The 21168-nt window shown below is 50.3% G+C and overlaps 1 protein-coding gene across 3 annotated transcripts; it reads left to right on the forward strand.

The window, feature by feature from the left end:
• Positions 1-1048: 1048 nt before the first annotated feature.
• Positions 1049-19837, forward strand: MINAR1 (membrane integral NOTCH2 associated receptor 1). 3 transcript variants are annotated; one of them, XM_068143436.1, is made up of 4 exons: positions 1049-1099; positions 7918-10261; positions 11719-11973; positions 17313-19837. In XM_068143436.1, exons 2-4 carry the CDS (start codon positions 7964-7966, stop codon positions 17508-17510), a joined length of 2751 nt encoding a protein of 916 aa, XP_067999537.1. In that variant the 5' UTR covers positions 1049-1099; positions 7918-7963; the 3' UTR covers positions 17511-19837. The 3 variants fall into 3 exon arrangements, with proteins under 3 accessions (XP_067999537.1, XP_067999539.1, XP_067999538.1); XM_068143438.1 differs by lacking the exon at positions 17313-19837 and having other exon boundaries at positions 11723-11876; XM_068143437.1 differs by lacking the exon at positions 17313-19837 and having other exon boundaries at positions 11679-11852.
• The last annotated feature ends 1331 nt before the right edge of the window (positions 19838-21168 follow it).

Consider the following 21168-nt stretch of genomic DNA (forward strand, 5'->3'; position numbering starts at 1 on the left):
TGATAGTCCACCTCCCAAACAGTACCAATGAGATGAGGAATCAAGCCTTTGACATCTCACTGCTTTATTCACCCAGCAACACTTCTATTCAAAACTCTTTGCAATATTTTCTGAGTGGTGTGGTGAGCTGATCATCAGCAAAGAAAGAACCAATGCCCAGGCTAGCAGTGAGCACACCTTGGTGCCACACGAGCATCTCAGACTGCCCAAGGTGGGGACCCCCCCACTGTGCAGCCCATGCAGCACCTTATGCCATCATCCTACCACACCCCACCCCCACAAGGACTACAACCTGCCTACCACACCCCACCCCCACAAGGATTACAGCCTGCCTAAAGGGAGGCAGGGTACCACTAGCCAGGTTCTTGGGCAGTGGTGCAGCAGGAGGCCTGGGCACTGGACTAGCAGGGGTGGGCACTGGGGTGTGGTGTTCCCAGGCAGAAAGCTTCTGTTCACGCTGGGCACCCCTGTTCCTTGCACGCCTTTGCACCAAACTACGGGTATCACCCTCTGCCCGGATTTGGGGTGTAGGGTGGGGGGAAACAGCGGGGCTGCCAGTGCAGTGGGAGTCGGACCCTACTGCCCACCCCAGCAGCACCTGGGGCCGGGAGGGGGCTCTGGGGATCGGTGCCACCGGGACATCGCTCCGGGCTCGGTGCCCCCGGCAGCTCGCGGGGCTGCGAGAGCAGGCAGGGCTGGCACTAATAGCGCTAATAATGATGATAACCCTCATAATTTGAAGCAGCCGAAGCGCGGATCGCCTCCCTCCCGCTGCGCAGGGTCCCTGTGGGCTGCGAGCCCCGCGGGCCGGCCGCTGCCGCATCGGCCGGGGCAGCCCCTTCCCGCAGCGGCGGGAGCTGGGGGCGGCGCAGGGAGGCTCGGCCTGTGCAGCCCCCTCCCTCCCTCCTTCCTCTCTCTCTCCTCCTTCCCTCCTCTCTCCTCCCCTCCCATGCCAACCTGCTGCCGCCTTTGTCGGCGCAACCCGGCGCTATGGCATCCTGCTGGGGCTTCAGGCTCGGGCTCATTCTCTTCTTCCTCCTCCTGGTTGGGAAGCGGCTGCTGCAGCGGCAGAGCCAGCCGTGACGGCCGCACTCCCTGGGTAAGAGGCAGGCGGAGCCCCCAGGTGAGCGCCAGGGGCGAGGAGGGGGCACAGACGTGCAAAAGGGGTGGGCTGGCAGAAAGGGGCGCCGAGAACCAGCGCCCTCCGCTCCCCAGCCCCCAGGGATGCTCTAGGGATCGGAGGTTCCGAGAAGGGGGCTTCAGCACCGGGTCCCTCTGCCCTGGGTTGGAGGCAGGTGAAGTAAGTGCAGGTAAAAGACACCCCAGCCCTCGCGGTCCCCGCCGGGCGCCCCAGGGTCCAATATCTTTGCCAGGCTCTCCGTTAAAGGAGGTGGGGGGACGATAACTTAAAAAAAATCTTGAACTCCATCTATGACTTTAGTAGCTCCACTTCAATCCTGCACAGCTGGATCTGCTCGTAGGCAGCTGGAGGGGAAGCAAGTGGGTGACCCTGGCCTGGACCCTAGGGCCCCTTAACGCCAAACAGAGAGCCTGGAGGAATGGGGAGCACCAAGAACGGGCACTAGAGAAACAGACCCACGAGCGTATGGAAGCTGCTCTGTTGCAGAGTCAGGTCCGGGGTGGCAGTCGGGGTTGTAGGTTTGCCGTGCAAAAAAATCCAGGTTGTCACAGATGGATTACATTGCCCACGTTTGACTCTGTTAGACCTTTCTCTCTCCGTGTGTCTGTCTGTCAGTATTTGCAGTGGCGTCTCCGTGTGCAAACGGGGTTTTGTTTTTTGGGGGGTGGGAGAGAATGTGACTTGGATGTGCTGTGCTAACATATTGAGAGGACAGCATTTGTGTGTGTTTGCTTGGGCCAATAGTTGGCGAAGGCTAACCAAGAGCATATGATGCAGTAATCATTCAAGTAATTTTCTTGCACGGTTCCAGAATGGTTCTTTTCACTTTTCCGGATCGTACAGATGCCTTAACCTGGATTGCATAACTGAGCAGTGCAAATAATCAGTCTCATGTTATTGTGCAAGAAAAATCAATGGCAAACCTTGTGTGACTTGAGCCCAGTACGCTGCCTTTACCCACAAGTTCTCCCTTCGTTTGTGCACAGGGAGCCTTTAACAACTGCTGAATTCCGGGGCGGAGGGGGTGGGTGGGGGCTGAGGATGAAGTGTTGTGCACCGTCGTTTTACAACAGAGCTTGCCCCTGTTAAGGAGCTCGCTTTGTAAAGCGTGGCTTTCTAAAGCTGCTTCACGCAAGCTAACAGCCAGAAAATAGCAACTTCTGCGGGTGCTCGCCGCCCCCCTCGAACCCCCCGGTGAAGCGCAGATGAGTGAGCGGTGGGATGCCCGGGAGAGTGTAAAGCGTGCGGCGTTCCGGTGCGGAACGGCGGCGGCGAGCTGCTGGAGAAGAGAGATGGGCGCACAAGCCCTGTGAGCGCCCAGGCTGCAGGCGTTTGGCCCCTTTGGCTCCGGAGGAGTGAACACAAATCCCAGCGGCAAGGCAGGAAGCAGCACATAGTTGCTGCCTGCCCCGGGTGCCCGAGCCCCCACCCCACTTCACACAGCCGAGGGAACCGTCCGGAGGAGGCTGCCCGTGTCAGACTGTCGGGAGGACTTTTCAATGAAAGGTGGAGAGATGCGATTGCCGTTGCGCGGGCAGGGCTCCAAAACGTGCTTTTTTAGTTGCTTTTTAATGAGCAGCAGAAGGCAGGGGAGGAGGAGGAGGAAGACTAAAGGTGTGCAGAACTGGGCATTGTTTCCCCGAGTGCCAGCTCCTGTCTCTGTGTGTGTGTGTGTGGAGTGGCAGAAACCAGACAGAGCTCGAGGTGCCCCTTTGTCGGTCAAATTTCTTGCTGGTTTGATAGAAAAATGGATTTGTGAGTATGGGAGCAAAGAAAATCTAATTCCATCTGGATGTGTTACGTGTTTCAGGCGAGGTGTGCGTTGCCTTCCTTGGTTTATAGTGTCTGGCGTTGAGATGACAGGCTGGAAGATTTATGAGCTCGAGTTAATAGTAAAGCAGCATATCACAGGCTCTGTATTAATGTTCTGCTGCCCTCAAGTAGCTGGCTCTTTCTGGGGGAATTTATGCAAGGCTCTCTTGCTCTGTCGCCGCTGTATGGGTGTGATGGGGGTGCCCCTGTTAAGTCACCGTGGGGGAAGCAAAACAAGGAGGCTGTTGCCTTTCAGCTGGAGAGGGGAAATGATAGCTCCAGCAACCATGTCTCTGTATTAACTGCATCTGCTGTGGATGTTGGGAGCAGAAAGAATGGGGAAGGAAATGAAGGAGGAAATAACAGGGAAAGAGAAGGTGGTCTGTGTGCTGGTGGCCACAAGTCAGGCTTGTGCAAAGCACCTTGCCAACTAGCAGCTGCCCAGGGAAGTCGAGTGGTGGGACTCTCTCTTCCATCCTGTATTGGGATTTATCTGCCCTTAGCCCGTGCAGTGGGGCTGGAGGTGCCCCAGGGGAAAGCAGGCAGGGCAGCTGCCGGGGGAGCAGTACTGGTTTCCTGTGGATGGTGAATTTATAGGGTAGTGAGGAGGTGAGAAGCCTTACCCACCCCAGCACTGATTCGGGAGCTAGAGTGGAAGGAAAGTGCAGTCTGTTTGTTGTTTTTGTTGGGGTTGTTTTTTTCTTCTCCTGTGGGAAAGCCAGCTCCATGAAAGAGCACACAGGTTCCCCTGGTCTGGAGGAGCACAGGAGGAGAGGTCTTATGGATGTTTGGTCCCTAGAGACACCAGAAAACAGAATGGCATATTACTCTGTGCAGCAGAAAGTGCCACTGGGAACGGGGGCTTCAATTGTGATATCTTGGTCTTCCCACCCAAAGGCTGAGATAAGTGGGTTAAGGGTAAGATTAGAGCTTAGTTCTGCTCCTGGTGCAGGGCAAGAAGACATTGATTTGTGGTAAGCCTGGAGCTCATCTGTGTGCAAGGAGAGTCGGACCCCATCGGCTGGCCGTGCAATGCGATGCCCTACTGGGATGCAATTGTGCTACCGGAGCAGGGGATGTTGAATGTGGAAGCTGAGCCAAAGTGACCATCCCGGCAATAATGTAACAAAATCATTAAAGATGAAATGTTAACTGGTTCCTCTGGTCAGAGACTGTCTTGCTGAAGATGAGTAAGTCGGGTCTTGTCCCTGTGCCTGGTTAGCTTCATGTTTCCAGAGAACAAAGTCAGTTTGGGGGTGGCTTGGAGAGGGGGATGTGGCTGCTGCTAGTGACATGAGGATGTTGGCAGAATTGAGGCCATCCAAGGAGGGTGTGCTGCTGCTCTGGCTGTGGGTGCTTTCATTTGCTTTGCTGCTTTTGACTGATTCGTGACCCTGTTCCTCTTTTAAAGACCTTTCCGTGGTTATTTCAGAGCTTTACGTTTACGTGCTGTGTCCAGGTCTATTCTGGTCCTGCTCTGAGAGATAGTGAATGAACGTGGACATAACAGCCTCGAGATGGTGCACGGCCAAGTGCTTGGCACCTGGGATGTGGCAGCTCTTAGGGTGGCTTGCCAAGAGGCACCTGTCTCAGTCATAGGCTGTTAGGAGGCTTGACAAGAGACGGAGGAGCTTAATGTGCCACTGAAAACCTTGGCGCTGGCTTTTTACGTCCCTGACCCAGGAAACAAGGATTTCAAGGTGCTTGTATTTTGTCCTTATGGAGTAGTACGTCCTATTCTTCGCAGCCTGAATCTGTTGTGTGCTTCACTAGCAACATTTCTGACGCTCTGGCACGAGGGAGCTCCCATTTCTATGCCCAGGCTGAAGCCCAAAGGTACCTTTTGCACTGGTGGTGTGCTCACACCTGAAAGCTGTTTGCGAACAGCCAAGAGGTGAAGAGGAAATGATTCCAGTTTCTAGCTGGCTTACTTTTCCTCAAGGCCTACACCTGATTTTGCAACCTGCCTTTTCAATTTTCACCTGCTGTAACTGATCTCCAATGAGCAAATTGGCCAAATTCCCACCTCAGCAAGCTCAGCTCTCTTCTGGTCACCCTCATCTTGCAGCCTGTGTCACCTCCCTGTCCTCTCACTGCTTGACAGGTGATTGCCACCTCCCAGGCTTTGATCTGGGAGCAGAGTCCCAGGCTGAGCTAAACCAGGTCTAGCAGAACTCCTCTGCTTGAGATTTGTGCCTCAGGGCTACTGCCTTATTGTTTAGGTATGGATTGGAGTCACCAAACCTTCTCAGTGATAAATAAAAGCAGTGTGAGGTCTAAGGGTGTACAGGGCTCCCACTCAGCCTGTCAGGACTCAGCACCTTTGAAAATGAGGCTGCACCTAAGTCCTACTGGGTTCAGGGAGTTCAAGAATGAGTTAAAACCTCTGATGGGAGTGGTATGCTAAGAACAGCTTGGAACACACCAAAAAGGTGAAAGAAGCTGCACCTAGGATGTCCTCACTGGGATGAGAGAGTGAAACCAGAAAGGCAGGGGGACAAAATGGGTTGACAGTTTTCACCAATGTGTTATTGCAAAGTGGCCACTGGAGTGCTTCAGCAGGAGGGTGAGTGTGGAGAAAGCAGGAGGCTGCCAGCCTGCTGCGCAGCACGTATCAGGCTGTGAAAATGCACAGCCAGGTGAGGGGTTTGCAAGGAGCTGTGAAGTTACAAGTGGGAGGAGATAGCTGCTCTTGCTGGTATTCAGCCTGGAGGTGACAAAAAGCCATATTTCCACTCTTGCCCCAAATGACAGATTTGGAACATGCAGAGAATTGCCTTGCAGAGCCAGTCCCCTGGCAGCTGGCAGAGTGTCCGAGCCCCCAGCCGTGAAGTTTACTCTGGGAGTGCTTGGTGGGAGGTGGCAGGGGGCCTTGTTTTGGTGACATGCCAGAGGAATCCCAAGGCAGGCTGTTCCAAAGGCTGTGCCTCTGAGCACTCACTGCTTGTGAAGAGTCTCCTCCAGCTTTTAGCATTTCTTTCTGGAGCTGAGAGCTGAGCAATGCAACATTTGTTTTGCTCTCTTGTCAGCTGGCAGAAGAGTTTTGCTGTTATGCATAATACAGGAGCTTTAAAAGCAAACATGCATGTGGTGGAGGTGTTGGAAAATCCCTGTGGCCGTTGGGTTCTGAGAGTACTGTTTACAGGCACAGGAAGATTCGCGTTGCTGCTGCTCAACTTCTGATCCTAGGCAGCAGAAAGATGCTACTTAAATAAACAGCCAAGAGACTCATTCCACATTCTCATGGGTGACCTGGTGGGTTGAGTTTCTCCCTTTGGGAGGTGCTGCTGTGGTGTCTGCTACAAAAGCTGGCGTGTGCTGGCTTCTGACACTAGTGGTGATCACCGGTGTGTCATGTCAGGGCAAGATGAAAGGCTACAAGAGAGGGAACAGGAGCCCTCTATTCTTGGATCAGTGCTCAGGAGCCCTGAGGTTTTTGCCTAGAAGGTGACTTTTGAGATGAGAAATCAGAAACCTTGCAAACCTGACCTTTGTGCCCTGCCATTGGGGTGGATATTCTGCACCTCACACAGATGAAGAGACGAGTTCCAGGGGTCATTTAAGGGTGGGAGCGAGTGAAGGAAGATGTCATATCCTTTGGGGGAAGGGGAAAATATTGTTGTCATTCCTCTCAGTAAGAATAACAAAGTGACCAAGCATAGGAATTGGCAGACTGCATCATCCCGTGCTCTGTCTCTCCTGGTAGCCAGCAGCAGAGACACCAGCAAGGATATTTACAGTAGGCAGATGAAAAATAATCTGCCCCTCACTCCCCGCCCCCCACTCCCCACCCCCCTCCATCAACACCCTTTCTTAATCCATAATAGCTAGAGGGTGATTTCAGCTCTGGAAGGTCAGGGGGTTGTTTGCCAGCGTTAGCTGTGCTTCTCCAGCTATTCTTGTTATCTACATCACTGTCCAGCCTTTGCTACCCACCTCTGCCCTATCATTTCAGGCTGGTGAATGGAGCTGCACTCCCTGGGTTGCTCTGGGAACACAGCCCTGAAGAGGATGTTCTCTGTCCTTGATATTTCTCAGTCCTCAAATCCACCCTGATTGGCAGCCAGCCTCCAGCATCTGCTGGATTGGTTTCAAGCCTCAGTGGGAAATTTTTGTTGTTGTTGTTGTTTGATTTTGTTGTTTAACTCTTTCTGCTCTTTTCTCAATGTTGTACTTAATAGGCTCACCAAGATTTTTGTTTTGCATGGGTCCAGGCAGCTTTTTCCCTCCTGAATCAGGCTTAGGTACCCAGAGGAGATCATCAGAGGAGAGGAGAAAATAATGTTTTAAAATGAGCAAAATGGTAATGATCTGCTCAGATAACTTTTAAAGCCACATCAGAAGTTTATTGTCAGAAAAGCTTCCTGAGAGCCATTTGCAGTCAGATATGAAGGCAGCTGGGGTTGTCATGGTGTGCTAGATCATGGCTGGTTAGGCTGGGGCTGGAGTTCTTGCCATTTTGATATGTCTGCACCTTCTGCCTCTCACAGGTTGGTCAGGAATTCTGTGAAAGTCCTGTAGCAAGCAGGCTGGGGTTGTCTATCTGCCACCAGTTCTGCCCCTCTAAAGCTTCTGCTGTTTATTCACTTGGGGAGGTGGTGGAGTCACCACCCCTGGAGGTGTTCAAGAGGGGATTGGACGTGGCACTTGGTGCCATGGTTTAGTCATGAGGTCTGTGGTGACAGGTTGGACTTGATGATCTTTGAGGTCTCTTCCAGCCTTGGTGACTCTGTGATTTTGTAAATGAGCCTCCTTGGGTGAAATCCTGATTCCATTTGAGCATTGATTTCACTGATGCTAGGACTACAGCCTGGAGTTGGGAAGCGTGAGGCTGGGTTATACAAACAAGTCCACAGCTGCGTGGCTGGAGAGTCAGGTCCCATCTGTGGCTGAATCACAAGGTCCTGAATATTACCTGAGGGTGACTGACAATCTTCTTTGTTTGCTCTTGTGTGTTGCTGTAGAAGCGGAAGACAGTTCCCAGGCTAAACAGCAAAACACGCCTAGGCCATGGAGTCCAACCAGGAATCCTCACTCTTCCTGGTGAAGATCTTGGAGGAGCTGGACACAAAGCAGAACACTGTCTCTTACCAGGACCTCTGCAAGTCCCTGTGTGCAAGGTTTGATTTATCCCAGTTGGCCAAGCTCAGAAGCGTACTGTTTTACACCGCTTGCCTGGATCCTAATTTCCCGGCGACTTTGTTCAAAGACAAAATGAGATGCACTGTAAACAATCAGCAATCAAAGAAAATCATGGTTGCAGCAGATATAGTAACAATATTCAACCTCATACAGATGAATGGGGGAGTGGCCAAGGAGAAGCTCCCAGTTGCAAGGCAGAAAGTGAAGAAGAAAGAGTCCTTTGAGTCCTGCAGGTCCGACACGGAAATCTGCAACGTGGCAGACTGCGTGCCCAACTGCGAGCTGAACGACCAGGACTTCAGCAGGGGCTTTCCAGTCAGGAGGGCTTCCAAATGCAGGAAGATGGACTGCAAAGACTGCCAGCAGTTCGTCCCTTCCTCAGAACCCAACTTTTTGCTGGGTGTGAATAAGGAGATGAAGGGCCGTGCTGCCTCTCTGGACAGGCTGCAGGCCCTGGCGTCCTACTCCATTGCCACGTCTCCGCCGTGCGAGATGCAGAGCACCTACTTCCCCATGAACATTGAAAATGAATCCATTTCAGACCAGGACTCCTTGCCTATAAGTGCAGGCATAAAAGAAACTTTCATTGCAAACGATGAGCCCTTTGTGATGCAGTCATGTGTCCAGAAAAGGAATATATTCAAAGAAGATTTTCATAATCTGATTACAATATCTCCCCACTTAATACCCTCCAACAAAAAGCCGGAAGATGGACACAGAGAGCCTCAGAACAGGAAAGAAAGCTCTAAGCAGGCTTTCTTCAACCACAGCTTTGAAATGCCATACAGCAGTCAGTACTTGAATCCAGTGTATTCTCCTATACCAGACAAAAGACGAGTGAAGCACGAAAGTTTAGATGATCTTCAGGCTTCCACGTATTTTGGCCCAACTACTGTTCTTGGGCCCCAGGACACCAAAAAGTGGACTGGGAAGCCAACCAAGCAGACTGCCTGGCCAGCAAAGAGCTGGAGTTTGAATACAGAAGAGGTCCCTGACTTTGAACGGTCGTTTTTCAACAGGAAACAGTCCGAGGAGAAGCCGCGGTACCAGCCTTCCAACAGCCCTGCTCCGAACTTCCCCTCGGCTGACAGGCATCAGTCCTACCTGAACGCAAAGGAGCAGCAACCCATGATGCAGGCAACCTACGCTGTGAAACCCAACGGGCACAAAGCCAAGGAAATCCCTTCCATCCTGGAGGTGGAGAAGCATGAGCCCCTCAAGAAATTCAAGGACAAAAGCATTAACTGCACTTCCGTTCAGATCCTGAGCATCGACAGGACCACAAGCGTCGGGACCCAAACGGAGCAGCAAGTCCTGGAGCACAAGAAGTGCAAGGATCTGTGTGGAGCTGGCCAAGGCAAGTATGGAGAGAGACACTCCCTGAAGCACTCGGATGACGACTCTGAAATCGTGAGCGACGACATCAGTGACATCTTCCGCTTTCTGGATGACATGAGCATCAGCGGCTCCACGGGAGTGATGCAGTCCTCCTGCTACAACAGCACCGGGTCCTTGTCCCAGGTGCACAAATCGGACTGTGAGAGCTCACCCGAGCACAACTTGACCAAGATCTCCAACGGGAACGCCTGCAGCAAACTGGAGAAAGGGGCCCGGGCGGAGATGGGCGGCGCAGACGATGAGCTGAAAACCAGCGTCTGCAAATTAGTTTTGAGGATCGGAGAGATAGAGAAGAAGCTGGAATCTCTCAGCGGCGTTCGGGAAGAAATCTCCCAAGTCCTGGGAAAACTGAGCAAGCTGGACCAAAAGATCCAGCAGCCGGAGAAGGTCAGCGTGCAGATAGACCTCAATTCTCTGACGAGCGACGCTGCGTCGGACGAGAGCAACTCCCCTCAGATCTTTCAGTGCCACAACGCTCCCCACGCAGGCAAGCTGGAGAACAATCCAGAATGGTGCTGTTCGGATGCCAGCGGAAGTAACAGCGAGAGCCTTCGAGTAAAAGCCTTAAAAAAAAGTTTGTTTACTAGGAGATCATCGAGGTCATTAACGGAGGAAAACAGCGCCACCGAATCCAAAATCGCCAGCATTTCCAACTCGCCCCGGGACTGGAGAGCGATCACTTACACCAACCAAGCTGGCATCACGGAAGAGGAGATGAAAGAAAGGGATGGAGGAGAAAATAAGGACTGGCACAGGAAATCTAAAGAGGTAATTCCAACTCGAACTCGCATAATAATAAGCACTTAAAAATAATCTGGTGACGGATGCCTGCCTTAGTCGTCACAAGCCTGGGGCTATGGCAGCGCTTTTTGCCCTGCCGTTTAGTGCTTGTCTTTATTGTTGTCCTAATGGAGGGGGTTTGCACCTCTAGGTTCTCGCTTGGCAGCTACAGTGTCGTCAAGCTGTGGCTCAGAAGCTTTGTTCTTTTGCACAGGGAGGGGGGGGGTACGGTGTGGCTGCCATCTCTGGAGGGCGATGGTGTTTGTCATCAGTGGTGAGACGTGGAGGCTGGGTGATTAACTTAGGGAGAAGGGTGTGTGTGTGGGGGGAGTGGAAATGGAAATTCTCCAGCGGCTGTTGCAGAAGGGATGTTGAAACTGCATTGTGATGGCTTTTCTCAGGGAAGCATGTGTGTTTTTAACAGCCAACAAAACAGATTCGGGGATTCAAATCCCTCAAGAAAAGAAGCCTTGTACGTGTTCCGTGCGATGCTAGCCGCAGCTGTGGTCTCTGTATCTGACTTTTCATGGCCATTTAAATGAGCCTTAAGCTTCCCATTGTGGAAATGCAGCATCACCGTGGTCTTGTTTTGATAGGTCAGAAAAACTCCACCCAAGCCTCTCAACAGCTGCCCACTGACACCTTCACAGACTGCAAAGTTATTGTGGCTGTCCTTGTGCTGGGCTCTGGTTGCTCTCAGTTGCATTTGGGTGGTGTGGGAAATTGCTTCTGTTTCATAGACAGTGGAGCAGGTTGGGGGTCCTTGAGCTCCCTTGTTGATTAGCACCACATGGCAGACATCCTGTGCCTCTTTCTGGTGGCAAAGACAGTCTGAGAAAGAAGTTTGATGGAAGTGCTGTTGGGTGAACAAGAAAACATAAACCATGGGTTATTTATTAGTAGGTTGCAGAGGAGGAAGTAAGCCCAGACCTTGGCTCTCCTATGTATTGATCTGCCCAGGATGAAATGCTGACTTTGAAAGTCCCTTCCTCACCCCTGCAGCAGGCAGTGGCTGGATGATGGTGCTGTGTCATGGCATGCTCCCTGGAGGCTTCTCCCAAGGCTTTCTCATGTTACAATTCAATCTCTAACCAGGAATCTAGAAGCCTGCATGAGTCTCCTGGCTGTTCCTGATCAGCCAGGCATTTCTGCATGTCAGGGCCATGTCCAGAACAGCTTTATAATCTATCTGTAAGCAGGACAGACTCTGAATTTCCACTGCTGCATCAGCTTTGTGCTTATCTTGTGGTGGATGTGGAGCTGTGTCTCTTGGAGCGGGCTGTGAGCAGAAGATGGGCATATGGATTAAAGTCAACTAAAGCCTTTGTCATAGCTGGTGCCTTTCTTTATGCTGTGGTGCTTCTGGAAGGAATATCTCTGTCCTTTGTGTTTAACCCCCTCATAGTCCTGTTTCTTCTCTCAAATTCTTTTGAACCCTATTGCAGGCAGACAGGCAATACGAAATCCCGCAGCCACATAGACTCTCTAAACAGCCAAAAGATGCTTTCTTGATTGAACAAGTCTTTAGTCCTCATCCCTACCCTGCATCCCTCAAGTCACACATGAAAAGCAACCCGCTCTACACCGACATGAGGCTGACAGAGCTGGCTGAAGTGAAACGTGCCCAACCATCGTGGACCATAGAGGAATACACAAGGAATTCGGGGGATAAAGGCAAGATTGCAGCACTGGATCTACAAGTAAGTCCCACTTGATTAATTTGGATGGTTTAATTGTGAGGGGATGTTGCCAGAATGTGTGTTTCAAAGGGATTTGGTTAACTCAGGAAGGAGCTATGCAGTGCTGAGCCTCTAATCTTGCTGATCCCTACCCATCCTGGCCAGCAACAAAGTGGAAAGGGGAGGTTTCATTGCTGGATGGTGATCCTTGACAGCTTGGTGCTCCCAGCTTGCTTTGCAGTGGAGAGATGTCTGCTAAGTCATTGTGGTGTTAGTAGCTCTGAAGAAGAGCTGAGGGATAAATGGGTGTGGAGATGAACTGATCCCTAACGGTAGCAAGACAGAGTCCTTGATCTGTCTGGATAATTCCCAGAGGATGTGAGTGTTAGGGCTTTTTGTTTCATTTTGCTAGGAACACAAGACATAAAATGCTTGGAGATGATGTTCAGGCCCGTGACTGTTTGTGAAGCACATCCTCATTGCAGCTTTGAAGTGGCTGTTGGAAACCAGAGTCATGTGAGGATCAGATCAGCTAATGGTGTGTCTTGTCTGCATGTTAGTGTGCAGCCTCTTCTGCAAGAAGCAGAGCAGGTTGCTGAGGCGAATTCACAGTTTGAATTTAAATGTTCCCAAAGTGTGGTGTACTTGAAACCAAAGTCCTTGCCACATCATGGACTGCTCAGCCTCAGGACTGAGTGCCCATGCTGGGTACCCTGTGGTGGGCATGTGTGTGCATGCTCCACAGCAGAGCAAGCAGCCTCAACCAGGACAGGCTTGGCAGCAGTTGGGGCACATTAACCTACAGCTCAGGGCTTATCAGCACCGTGCTGGCATGGCTCTGTGATCAGCAGTCTGTGTGGTGCAGCCATGCTCAAGCAGGGAGCCTGCTTGTCTCCAGAGCTTGTCTGCCAGAGAGGATGACGTGCAAGAGGCTGAGACTTCCTGCTCCACATCAGCTCTTGATGGCTCAGCACCGAGGTACCTGACACAGCTCCAAACCCATCAGTCTAAGCCCTAGGAGAGCATCAGGATACTGTAAGAATCACAGAATTGTTTCAGGTGGAAAAGACCCCTGAGATCATTGAGTCCAACGGTCAGCCTAAGACCACCAATCTCAGGACCCATGCTGTGCCTCCAGGCCCTGCGTTGGAGGGCAGGTTTGGAGTTACAACAGTCACCCACACAGTGACACTTCAGCTCCCATGAGTGTTTGTGCAGGAGTCTGTGCACAATGAATTCATCTCCTTGCTCTGCTCATGAAAGCAGAATCAAAGAAAACCTCTGACTGGAAGAGACCTCAAAGATCATCCAGTCCAACTTGCCTGTCCTCACCAGCCCTTGCTCCTTGTTGTGGCTAGAGTGGACTCAGTGTGAAAACAAATAGCCCAGGGATCAGGCTGCATCTTGCCTCGGCTGCTTGCTCCTTTTTGGGTCTTAAAAGCTTTAGAGGGATTCCTAAATTCCTACCCCTGGCACTGCAGGCTGCATGCTACAGCAAGACTAGGCTGAAAGAAGTTCCTCTGCAACAGGCAGTCACAAAGCATCCCTTACCTGCTGCACAGAGGCAACAAGGGAGCTGACATTTGGGAGCAAAGCTCTCCTGGGAGAAGTATTCTCCATCTGCTCCTTGCAGGGCTGTTTTGTTCCCTGTAAGCAGCTCTGCACAACTGTGAGCAAACCACAGGAATCAGCTTATTGCCATCATTTACCTTTAGGATAAGGGTGATAAAACTTTACTGGTTTGATTCTGTCCCTCCACAAGGACTGCCAGAATTGCAGCTACTCTGCAAAGCCCATGTCTAGACTTCATAATAGAGCTTACTGACACACTTAAAACATAGGCACAGACTGATGAGTGGTTTTGTTGGGTCCCCTCCACCCCCAGTGATTAGGTTTATTAGAACTGAAAGTAAATACATTATGCTTTAATGAACATTCCTACATCTGGCAATGAAATGGGGAAGGAAGCTGATTAACAGTAATGGGCCTTGTTAATAATGCATCTTCCTTCTGAAGCAGTTAAAAGGTCAATACCAAGCCAGGAAGGGCCAGAACTGTAATTTTCCTTCAAGCACAGACTGGCTGTCTTGGAAGGTTTTCTACTTTTTGTTTGTTTAAAATGCCTCCTGGAAGCTGACAACCCAGGTCTGCTGGGGCTTTCTGCAGGAAAAGAAACTGCAGAGCTGCTCAGGCCAAAGCTTGTCCCAGGTGGAAGCTCTGTGTCTGGATGATCCACTGGGATGAGGCATTGTCAGGCTATTTACTGATGCCTTTAGAGATGAGGCTGCTGATCTTTTTTTCTTTGCTTCAGGAGGCTGGAGTAGGTCATTTAGAGCCCAAATGGTACAATCACAGACTCTGCTAATGGTCTCTTCTTTCAGCATGCTAATACTATCCTAGAGATCTCCATTAAATACTCATGAAACCATTGCTCAGTTTAAGTTGTTTATTTCTGGGGGGGTTGCCCAGAGAAGGGCAACGAGGCTGGGGAGAGGCCTCGAGCACAGCCCTACGAGGAGAGGCTGAAGGAGCTGGGGTTGTTTAGCCTGGAGAAGAGGAGGCTCAGGTGAGACCTTATTGCTCTCCACAACTACCTGAAGGGAGGTTGTAGCCAGGAGGGGGTTGGTCTCTTCTCCCAGTCAACCAGCACCAGAACAAGAGGACACAGTCTCAAGCTGCACCAGGGAAAGTTTAGGCTCAAGGTGAGGAGCAAGTTCTTCACTGAGAGAGTTGTTAACCATTGGAATGTGCTGCCCAGGGAGGTAGTGGAGTTGCTGTGCCTGGAGGTGTTCAAGAGGGGCTGGAGTTCTTGCCATTTTGATATGTCTGCACCTCCTGCCTCTCACAGGTTGGTCAGGAATTCCGTGAAAGCCCTGTAGCAAGCAGGCTGGGGTTGTCTATCTGCCACCAGCTCTGCCCCTCTAAAGCTTCTGCTGTTTATTCACTTGGGGAGGTGGTGGAATCATTACCCCTGGAGGTGTTCAAGAGGGGATTGGACGTGGCACTCGGAGCCATGGTTTAGTCATGAGGTCTGTGGTGACAGGTTGGACTTGATGATCTTTGAGGTCTCTTCCAGCCTTGGTGACTCTGTGTAAAAATCACTCCTCGCAGCTCTCCTGCACGTAGAGCAAGCGCTGCCTTTAGGCAAAGCAAGGTTTCAGCCAGTGGCCACAAAAAAAAACCTGAATTAACCAATTAAGGGCTTACCCAAATCCCTTTCAAATCAGCTGGAGTTTCTTTGTGCTGAGTCCAAGAGCTTTGGACCAGCTCTGTTACGAGCCCAGGAGTGGTGCGTGACAAGGGATTCTCACCGCACCGTGGCTGTGTGGAATCATTTCTCATTTGACTTCTTTCTTTGGCTAAAAAGAAACGGCCTTTTGGAGCCCCAGACACGAGAGGCAGCTTTGAGGAGAAGCTGTCACTTTTCAGAATGTTCTTTCTGCCTTATTCCTTTCTCTGCTGCTAAGTGCAATCTAATGCCTGCTGCTCGGGTTTCCCACATTTGCCTCATTTTCCCTAACAGAAAAGATGAAGGGGGGGGAGGGGAAAGAAAAAAGAGCAGCAAGATGGGAAATGCAAAGCTTGAAGAGCTCAAATTCTAAGGAAGAAAAAAGGAAAGGAAAGAAAATGTTCAGTTGGAGACACCGATAAAGTTCCCTGGGTTGCCTTTAATTCTCTGACCAATTCAGGTTTCCTTCTGCTTTCTTCTTCTTTTGTTGTTCTTGGGGTTTTTTGTGTTACCTGTGGGCAAATAAAGCCTTCAGCACACTCATCAAATCACCTCATGCTCTTTAAAATCACCTCTAACCCAGAGAGGCTCAGCCTCTGGCAATGAGCAGAGTGTTGCCTCCCATGGAAACAGAGGTTGTGCTGTTGGGGTTGAGTGATCTGAGCTGTGGAGATGGCCCAGAGCAATGTGTGGTCCCAAATGTTCAGCTCCCCTTCTCCTCCTGTCCCTAAAGCAGCCAGCATCGTGCATCCAGGTGATTTTTCAGAAGATGGAGCAGGAAGGAGGAGCTTGAAGCTGAGGATCGCTTTGTTTTGGGTGACTTCATGGAAAGCCACTCGCCTCCTCCCCCTCCATGAGGTTCTCAGCCTGTGGCTGTGTATTGCCACACTGCAGCCAAGGGCTGGTGTCCCCAGGCACGGCCATGCAGGAGGGGGATCTACAAACTGCCTGTCCAGAGGGACTAGGTGCCACATGGGGCTGGACAACCCCACCCTGCAGACAAGTTATGACAGCAGAGTTAGGCTTAGCTATACAAAATACAGTGCATGAGGAGAGGATGCCAAGAACCCTGGAGAGGATGGTAAGAACCCTTCCCATCAGCTGGGCTTTAATAATTTAAAGAGCAGGAAGACACTGCTAGGTGCTGGCATCTCTGCTGTCTAGCAGATTAAAGAGATTTTTATTTCCATGCCATCAAGATGATGAAGTTTCTGGCAAATCAGAGGTCTGTGAGGGATTTTGCAGCAGAGTTTACTGTTGCAGGAGTTGGGTTGGTTTTTTTTTTTTTTGCAGTACTTTGTTTCCACTTTTGTCAGCCCTATGGAGCAGGAGTTGAAGGGATGCAAAACGCAGCTATAACACATTTTATCCTGACAGCAGACTCAGGTGGGAGACCTTCAGGCACATCTGCCTTGGTTATTTATTTCATTAAACATAAAATGGCTTAGGCTGGAAGAGACCTTAGAGATCATCTAATCCAGCCTCCATGCCATGGGCAGGGATGCTTCTCAGCTAGACCAGGTTACTCAAGGCCCCATCCAACCTGGCCTTGAACATCTCCAGGGAAGGGGAATCCATAACTTCTCTGGACAATCTGTTTCAGGATCTTGCCACCCTCATAGTAAAGAATTTCTTTCCCAAGTTCCAATCTAAATCTATTCCCCTTCAAATTTAAATCCATTTCCCCTTGTCCTGTCTGGGGGCACTCTTGTAACAAGTTCCTCTGCAGCCTTCCTGGAGGATCCCTCCAATTTAAATCCATTTCCCCTTGTCCTGTCTGGGGGCACTCTTGTAACAAGTTCCTCTGCAGCCTTCCTGGAGGATCCCTTCAATTTAAATCCATTTCCCCTTGTCCGGTCTGGGGGCACTCTTGTAACAAGTTCCTCTGCAGCCTTCCTGGAGGATCCCTTCAGCTATTGGAAGGCAGCTCCAAGGTCCCCCCTGGAGTCTTCTCTTCTCCAGGCTGAACAGCCCCAGCTCCCTCAGCCTGTCCTCATAGCAGAGGTGCTCCAACCCCTGGATCATCTTCGTGGCCCTCCTCTGGACTTGTTCCAACAGATCTCTGCCCCTCTTACTGCCAGATCCCAGACAATCAACAATTCTGTCTTTTTTTTTCTCTTTAACTTTTCAGACTCAAGAATCTTTGAACCCCAACAACTTGGAATACTGGATGGAAGACATTTATACGCCTGGCTACGATTCCTTATTAAAACGCAAGGAAGCCGAGTTCAGAAGAGCAAAGGTTTGCAAGATAGCTGCCCTGATAGCAGCAGCAGCTTGTACAGTTATCCTGGTGATTGTGGTGCCCATTTGTACCATGAAATCCTGAAGCCTGTGGCCAGAGCCCTGCCTCCCAGCCGCCTGCTCCTCGGAGAGCTCCTGCTGCGCTCTCGACGGCCGACGGCAAAACTGGGAAGGGATCTGCTGAGGAAGAACCTTCTGAAGATGGAGAATGCTACAAAATCCATAGGCAAAACACAAAGCAACTACAGAAACGTTCTCTTTGGTTTTGGTCCTTCCTTTCTTTTTTTTAAGCTCTTGTTTCCACTAGCAGACTGTGTGGCAGAATTCACAGGAGAACTCAATTCAATTTTTAGGCATTTTCAGAAGTGCAATATTTCTTTCTGTCTCTGTCCCTCTCTCTCGGTCTCTGTTTGTTTCTCTCTCTCGGTCTCTGTTTGTTTCTCTCTCTCGGTCTCTGTTTGTTTCTCTCTCTCGGTCTCTGTTTGTTTCTCTCTCTCGGTCTCTGTTTGTTTCTCTCTCTCGGTCTCTGTTTCTCTCTTTCTCCTAAAGAAACAATATCATGTTTTCCAGATATCAGAGACTGATGAGAACCCAGGAAGGCTTGTTACTCTTTCTGTCTCTGTTTGTTTCTCTCTCGCTGTCTCTGTTTGGTTCTCTCTCTCTCGCTGTCTCTGTTTGGTTCTCTCTCTCTCGCTGTCTCTGTTTGGTTCTCTCTCTCTCGCTGTCTCTGTTTGGTTCTCTCTCTCTCGCTGTCTCTGTTTGGTTCTCTCTCTCTCGCTGTCTCTGTTTGGTTCTCTCTCTCTCGCTGTCTCTGTTTGGTTCTCTCTCTCGGTCTCTGTCCCTCTCTCTCGGTCTCTGTTTCTCTCTTTCTCCTAAAGAAACAATATCATGTTTTCCAGATATCAGAGACTGATGAGAACCCAGGAAGGCTTGTTACTCTTTCTGTCTCTGTTTGTTTCTCTCTCTCTGTCTCTGTTTGGTTCTCTCTCTCTCTCTGTCTCTGTTTGGTTCTCTCTCTCTCTCTGTCTCTGTTTGGTTCTCTCTCTCTCTCTGTTTGGTTCTCTCTCTGTCTCTGTTTGGTTCTCTCTCTCTCTCTGTCTCTGTTTGGTTCTCTCTCTCTCTCTGTCTCTGTTTGGTTCTCTCTCTCTCTCTGTCTCTGTTTGGTTCTCTCTCTCTCTCTGTCTCTGTTTGGTTCTCTCTCTCTCTCTGTCTCTGTTTGGTTCTCTCTCTCTCTCTGTCTCTGTTTGGTTCTCTCTCTCTCTCTGTCTCTGTTTGGTTCTCTCTCTCTCTCTGTCTCTGTTTGGTTCTCTCTCTCTCTCTGTCTCTGTTTCTGTCTCTGTTTGGTTCTCTCTCTCTGTCTCTGTTGGTCTCTCTCTCTCTGTCTCTGTTGGTCTCTCTCTCTCTGTCTCTGTTTGGTTCTCTCTCTCTCTCTGTCTCTGTTTGGTTCTCTCTCTCTCTCTGTCTCTGTTTGGTTCTCTCTCTCTCTGTGTCTCTGTTTCTGTCTCTGTTTGGTTCTCTCTCTCTGTCTCTGTTGGTCTCTCTCTCTCTGTCTCTGTTGGTCTCTCTCTCTCTGTCTCTGTTGGTCTCTCTCTCTCTGTCTCTGTTGGTCTCTCTCTCTCTGTCTCTGTTGGTCTCTCTCTTTCTGTCTCTGTTGGTCTCTCTCTTTCTGTCTCTGTTGGTCTCTCTCTCCTAAAGAAACAATATCATGTTTTCCAGATATCAGAGACTGATGAGAACCCAGGAAGGTTGCCTGAGCTCCACTGCATTTGACTGAGGTGTGGGTACCTGGAGGTAGCACTGTACAGAAGGGAATGTTCTACCTGCATTAGATTGGGGAGCTAGGAAAGCCTTCAAGCTCTCTGCAATGTAGAAAACCCCTGAATGTATTGTCTTTATTTCCTAGGATTGATGTATTTCATGATCATTGGATTGAAAGCAGGCTGGTGTAGCCGTGAACAGAGTTCATTCCTATGTTCAGATTAAAAAGGGCTCTTTGTATTTGGTCTTGCCCTAAGACCCCCTCTCATCACTGAGTACTTAGCGAAGTGCAATGTGCTGCAGACCAAAAAAAAAACAAGATTATGTTGGAAAGCAATCACCAGAGGTTTGAGTTGCTGCTGTTGAATAACATTTGCATAGAGCTGGCAAACTTGCCTTGCCAAAAAGGATATCCTTTACCTCTGCAGACAGTGGGATTGTCTCCGTTTCGCTCCTGCCAGGAAGCAGAGCTGGCAAATCAAAGCAACGCTCTGCTCAAGTTCTTGGAAATGTAATCTGAACAGTTATGGTTTGATTTGGTTTGGGGTTTTGTTTTTCCTCCCCCCTGCCCCCCCCCCCCCCCCCCCCCCCAAAGTCCTTGTGCCTTTTTTTAGACTGTAGATTAAACAGAACTGTTTCATTTTGCTATTTTAAGCCCACGACATAAATCACTGCTTAATGGGTACTAATGGAGGTTCTTTTCCCACAAGCCTTCTATAGAGCTCAGAGTGCTCCTCAAACAGCAGGGCTGGTGGTTACTGAGCACTTACATCAAGGGCCCAGTGCTTCAGCACGGGTGGAAACTTGCTGTTAATGCAATGCATTCAGCACAGGGAGATTTGCTTCCCTCTTGCTAATGTACTTCAGAATGATGGCTGACTCTACTGGACAGCAAACAGTCTGTATCCCATGGGGAATGTCCTTGCTAACGTACTTCAGAACGATGGTTGACTCTACTGGGCAGCAAACAGTCTGTATCCCATGGGAAATGTCCATCTGATGCCTTATCCCAGATGGAAACAGCAGGTTCAAAGGAATTCTCAAGCTGTGGCAGAAATTGCCTGCCACAGTTAGTGATACCCAGACAGCATCAGTATTCTGTCAGGTATGGGTGAAAAAAAAGACTATTTTCAGGGAATAATGTGATCTTGCTCGTTCTCTGAGGGGAGGGAGATTCTCTTAGTGAATGTTCTCTGTGTAGGGTAACTTGGTTCCTTCGGCAGCAGCCTCCCTACACGATGACACAGCAGCCAGCCAGGAGAGCAGCGGCTGCACCTTCCCCCGGCTCTCCGGGGTGCGCCACGCTCCCTGCTCCTGGCTGCTTTAAAATAGGCAGTGAGGAGAGGCTGTGTGGGAGGCAAAGGCTTTGTTGTGACTCGGTGTGACAGTTCTTTCCTGCAGCTGGAGAGCTGTTTGTGTGCTGCTCGTGTGCTGTGTTTTATTTAAGGGTAGCGATCTGTCAGACAAACAAGCCCCGAGCAGCGTGTCTGGTGTCCCAGCAGCACAGACAGGAGGAAGAGAAAACCTCTAGACCAAAATCTGTGCTTGCAACTGGCCTGCAACAATCTGGCTTGCAACAATCCTGACCCAAGCTTTGGCCCCTTCCTAGCACCAGGATCTTTTCTCTTTCCTCCCAGATGCTGCAGGATGGAGTCACGGCAGGGAGGGAGTGGTTCACACTGCCTATTTTAGGCTGCCTTTGGTTCTGGTCTGATTCAAACACCTGAGCTGAGGAGCCCAGAGTCTGTGTGTAGTAAATATAGAGAGGTAGGGGAAAAAAAAAACCCTCCAGGGATGATTTGGAGCTGCCAGCAAGGTATCTAATATTAGACCTGTGAATACACTCCGGAGGGCACAGCTCTGCAGTTTACCTTATGCACACTTTAGGTTGATTATATATGTTTAAAAAAAAAGCAAAGCAGAATCTATTCCTGGCTCCAGGTACTGTCAGAAAGCCCTTTCACAGCCCTCCTTGGCAAGCACAA

This window comes from Melanerpes formicivorus, unplaced genomic scaffold (genome assembly GCF_026170545.1).
Source record: "Melanerpes formicivorus ecotype bairdi unplaced genomic scaffold, bMelFor1.0.p_v2 SCAF_10, whole genome shotgun sequence".
In the NCBI taxonomy this organism is placed as follows: domain Eukaryota; kingdom Metazoa; phylum Chordata; class Aves; order Piciformes; family Picidae; genus Melanerpes; species Melanerpes formicivorus.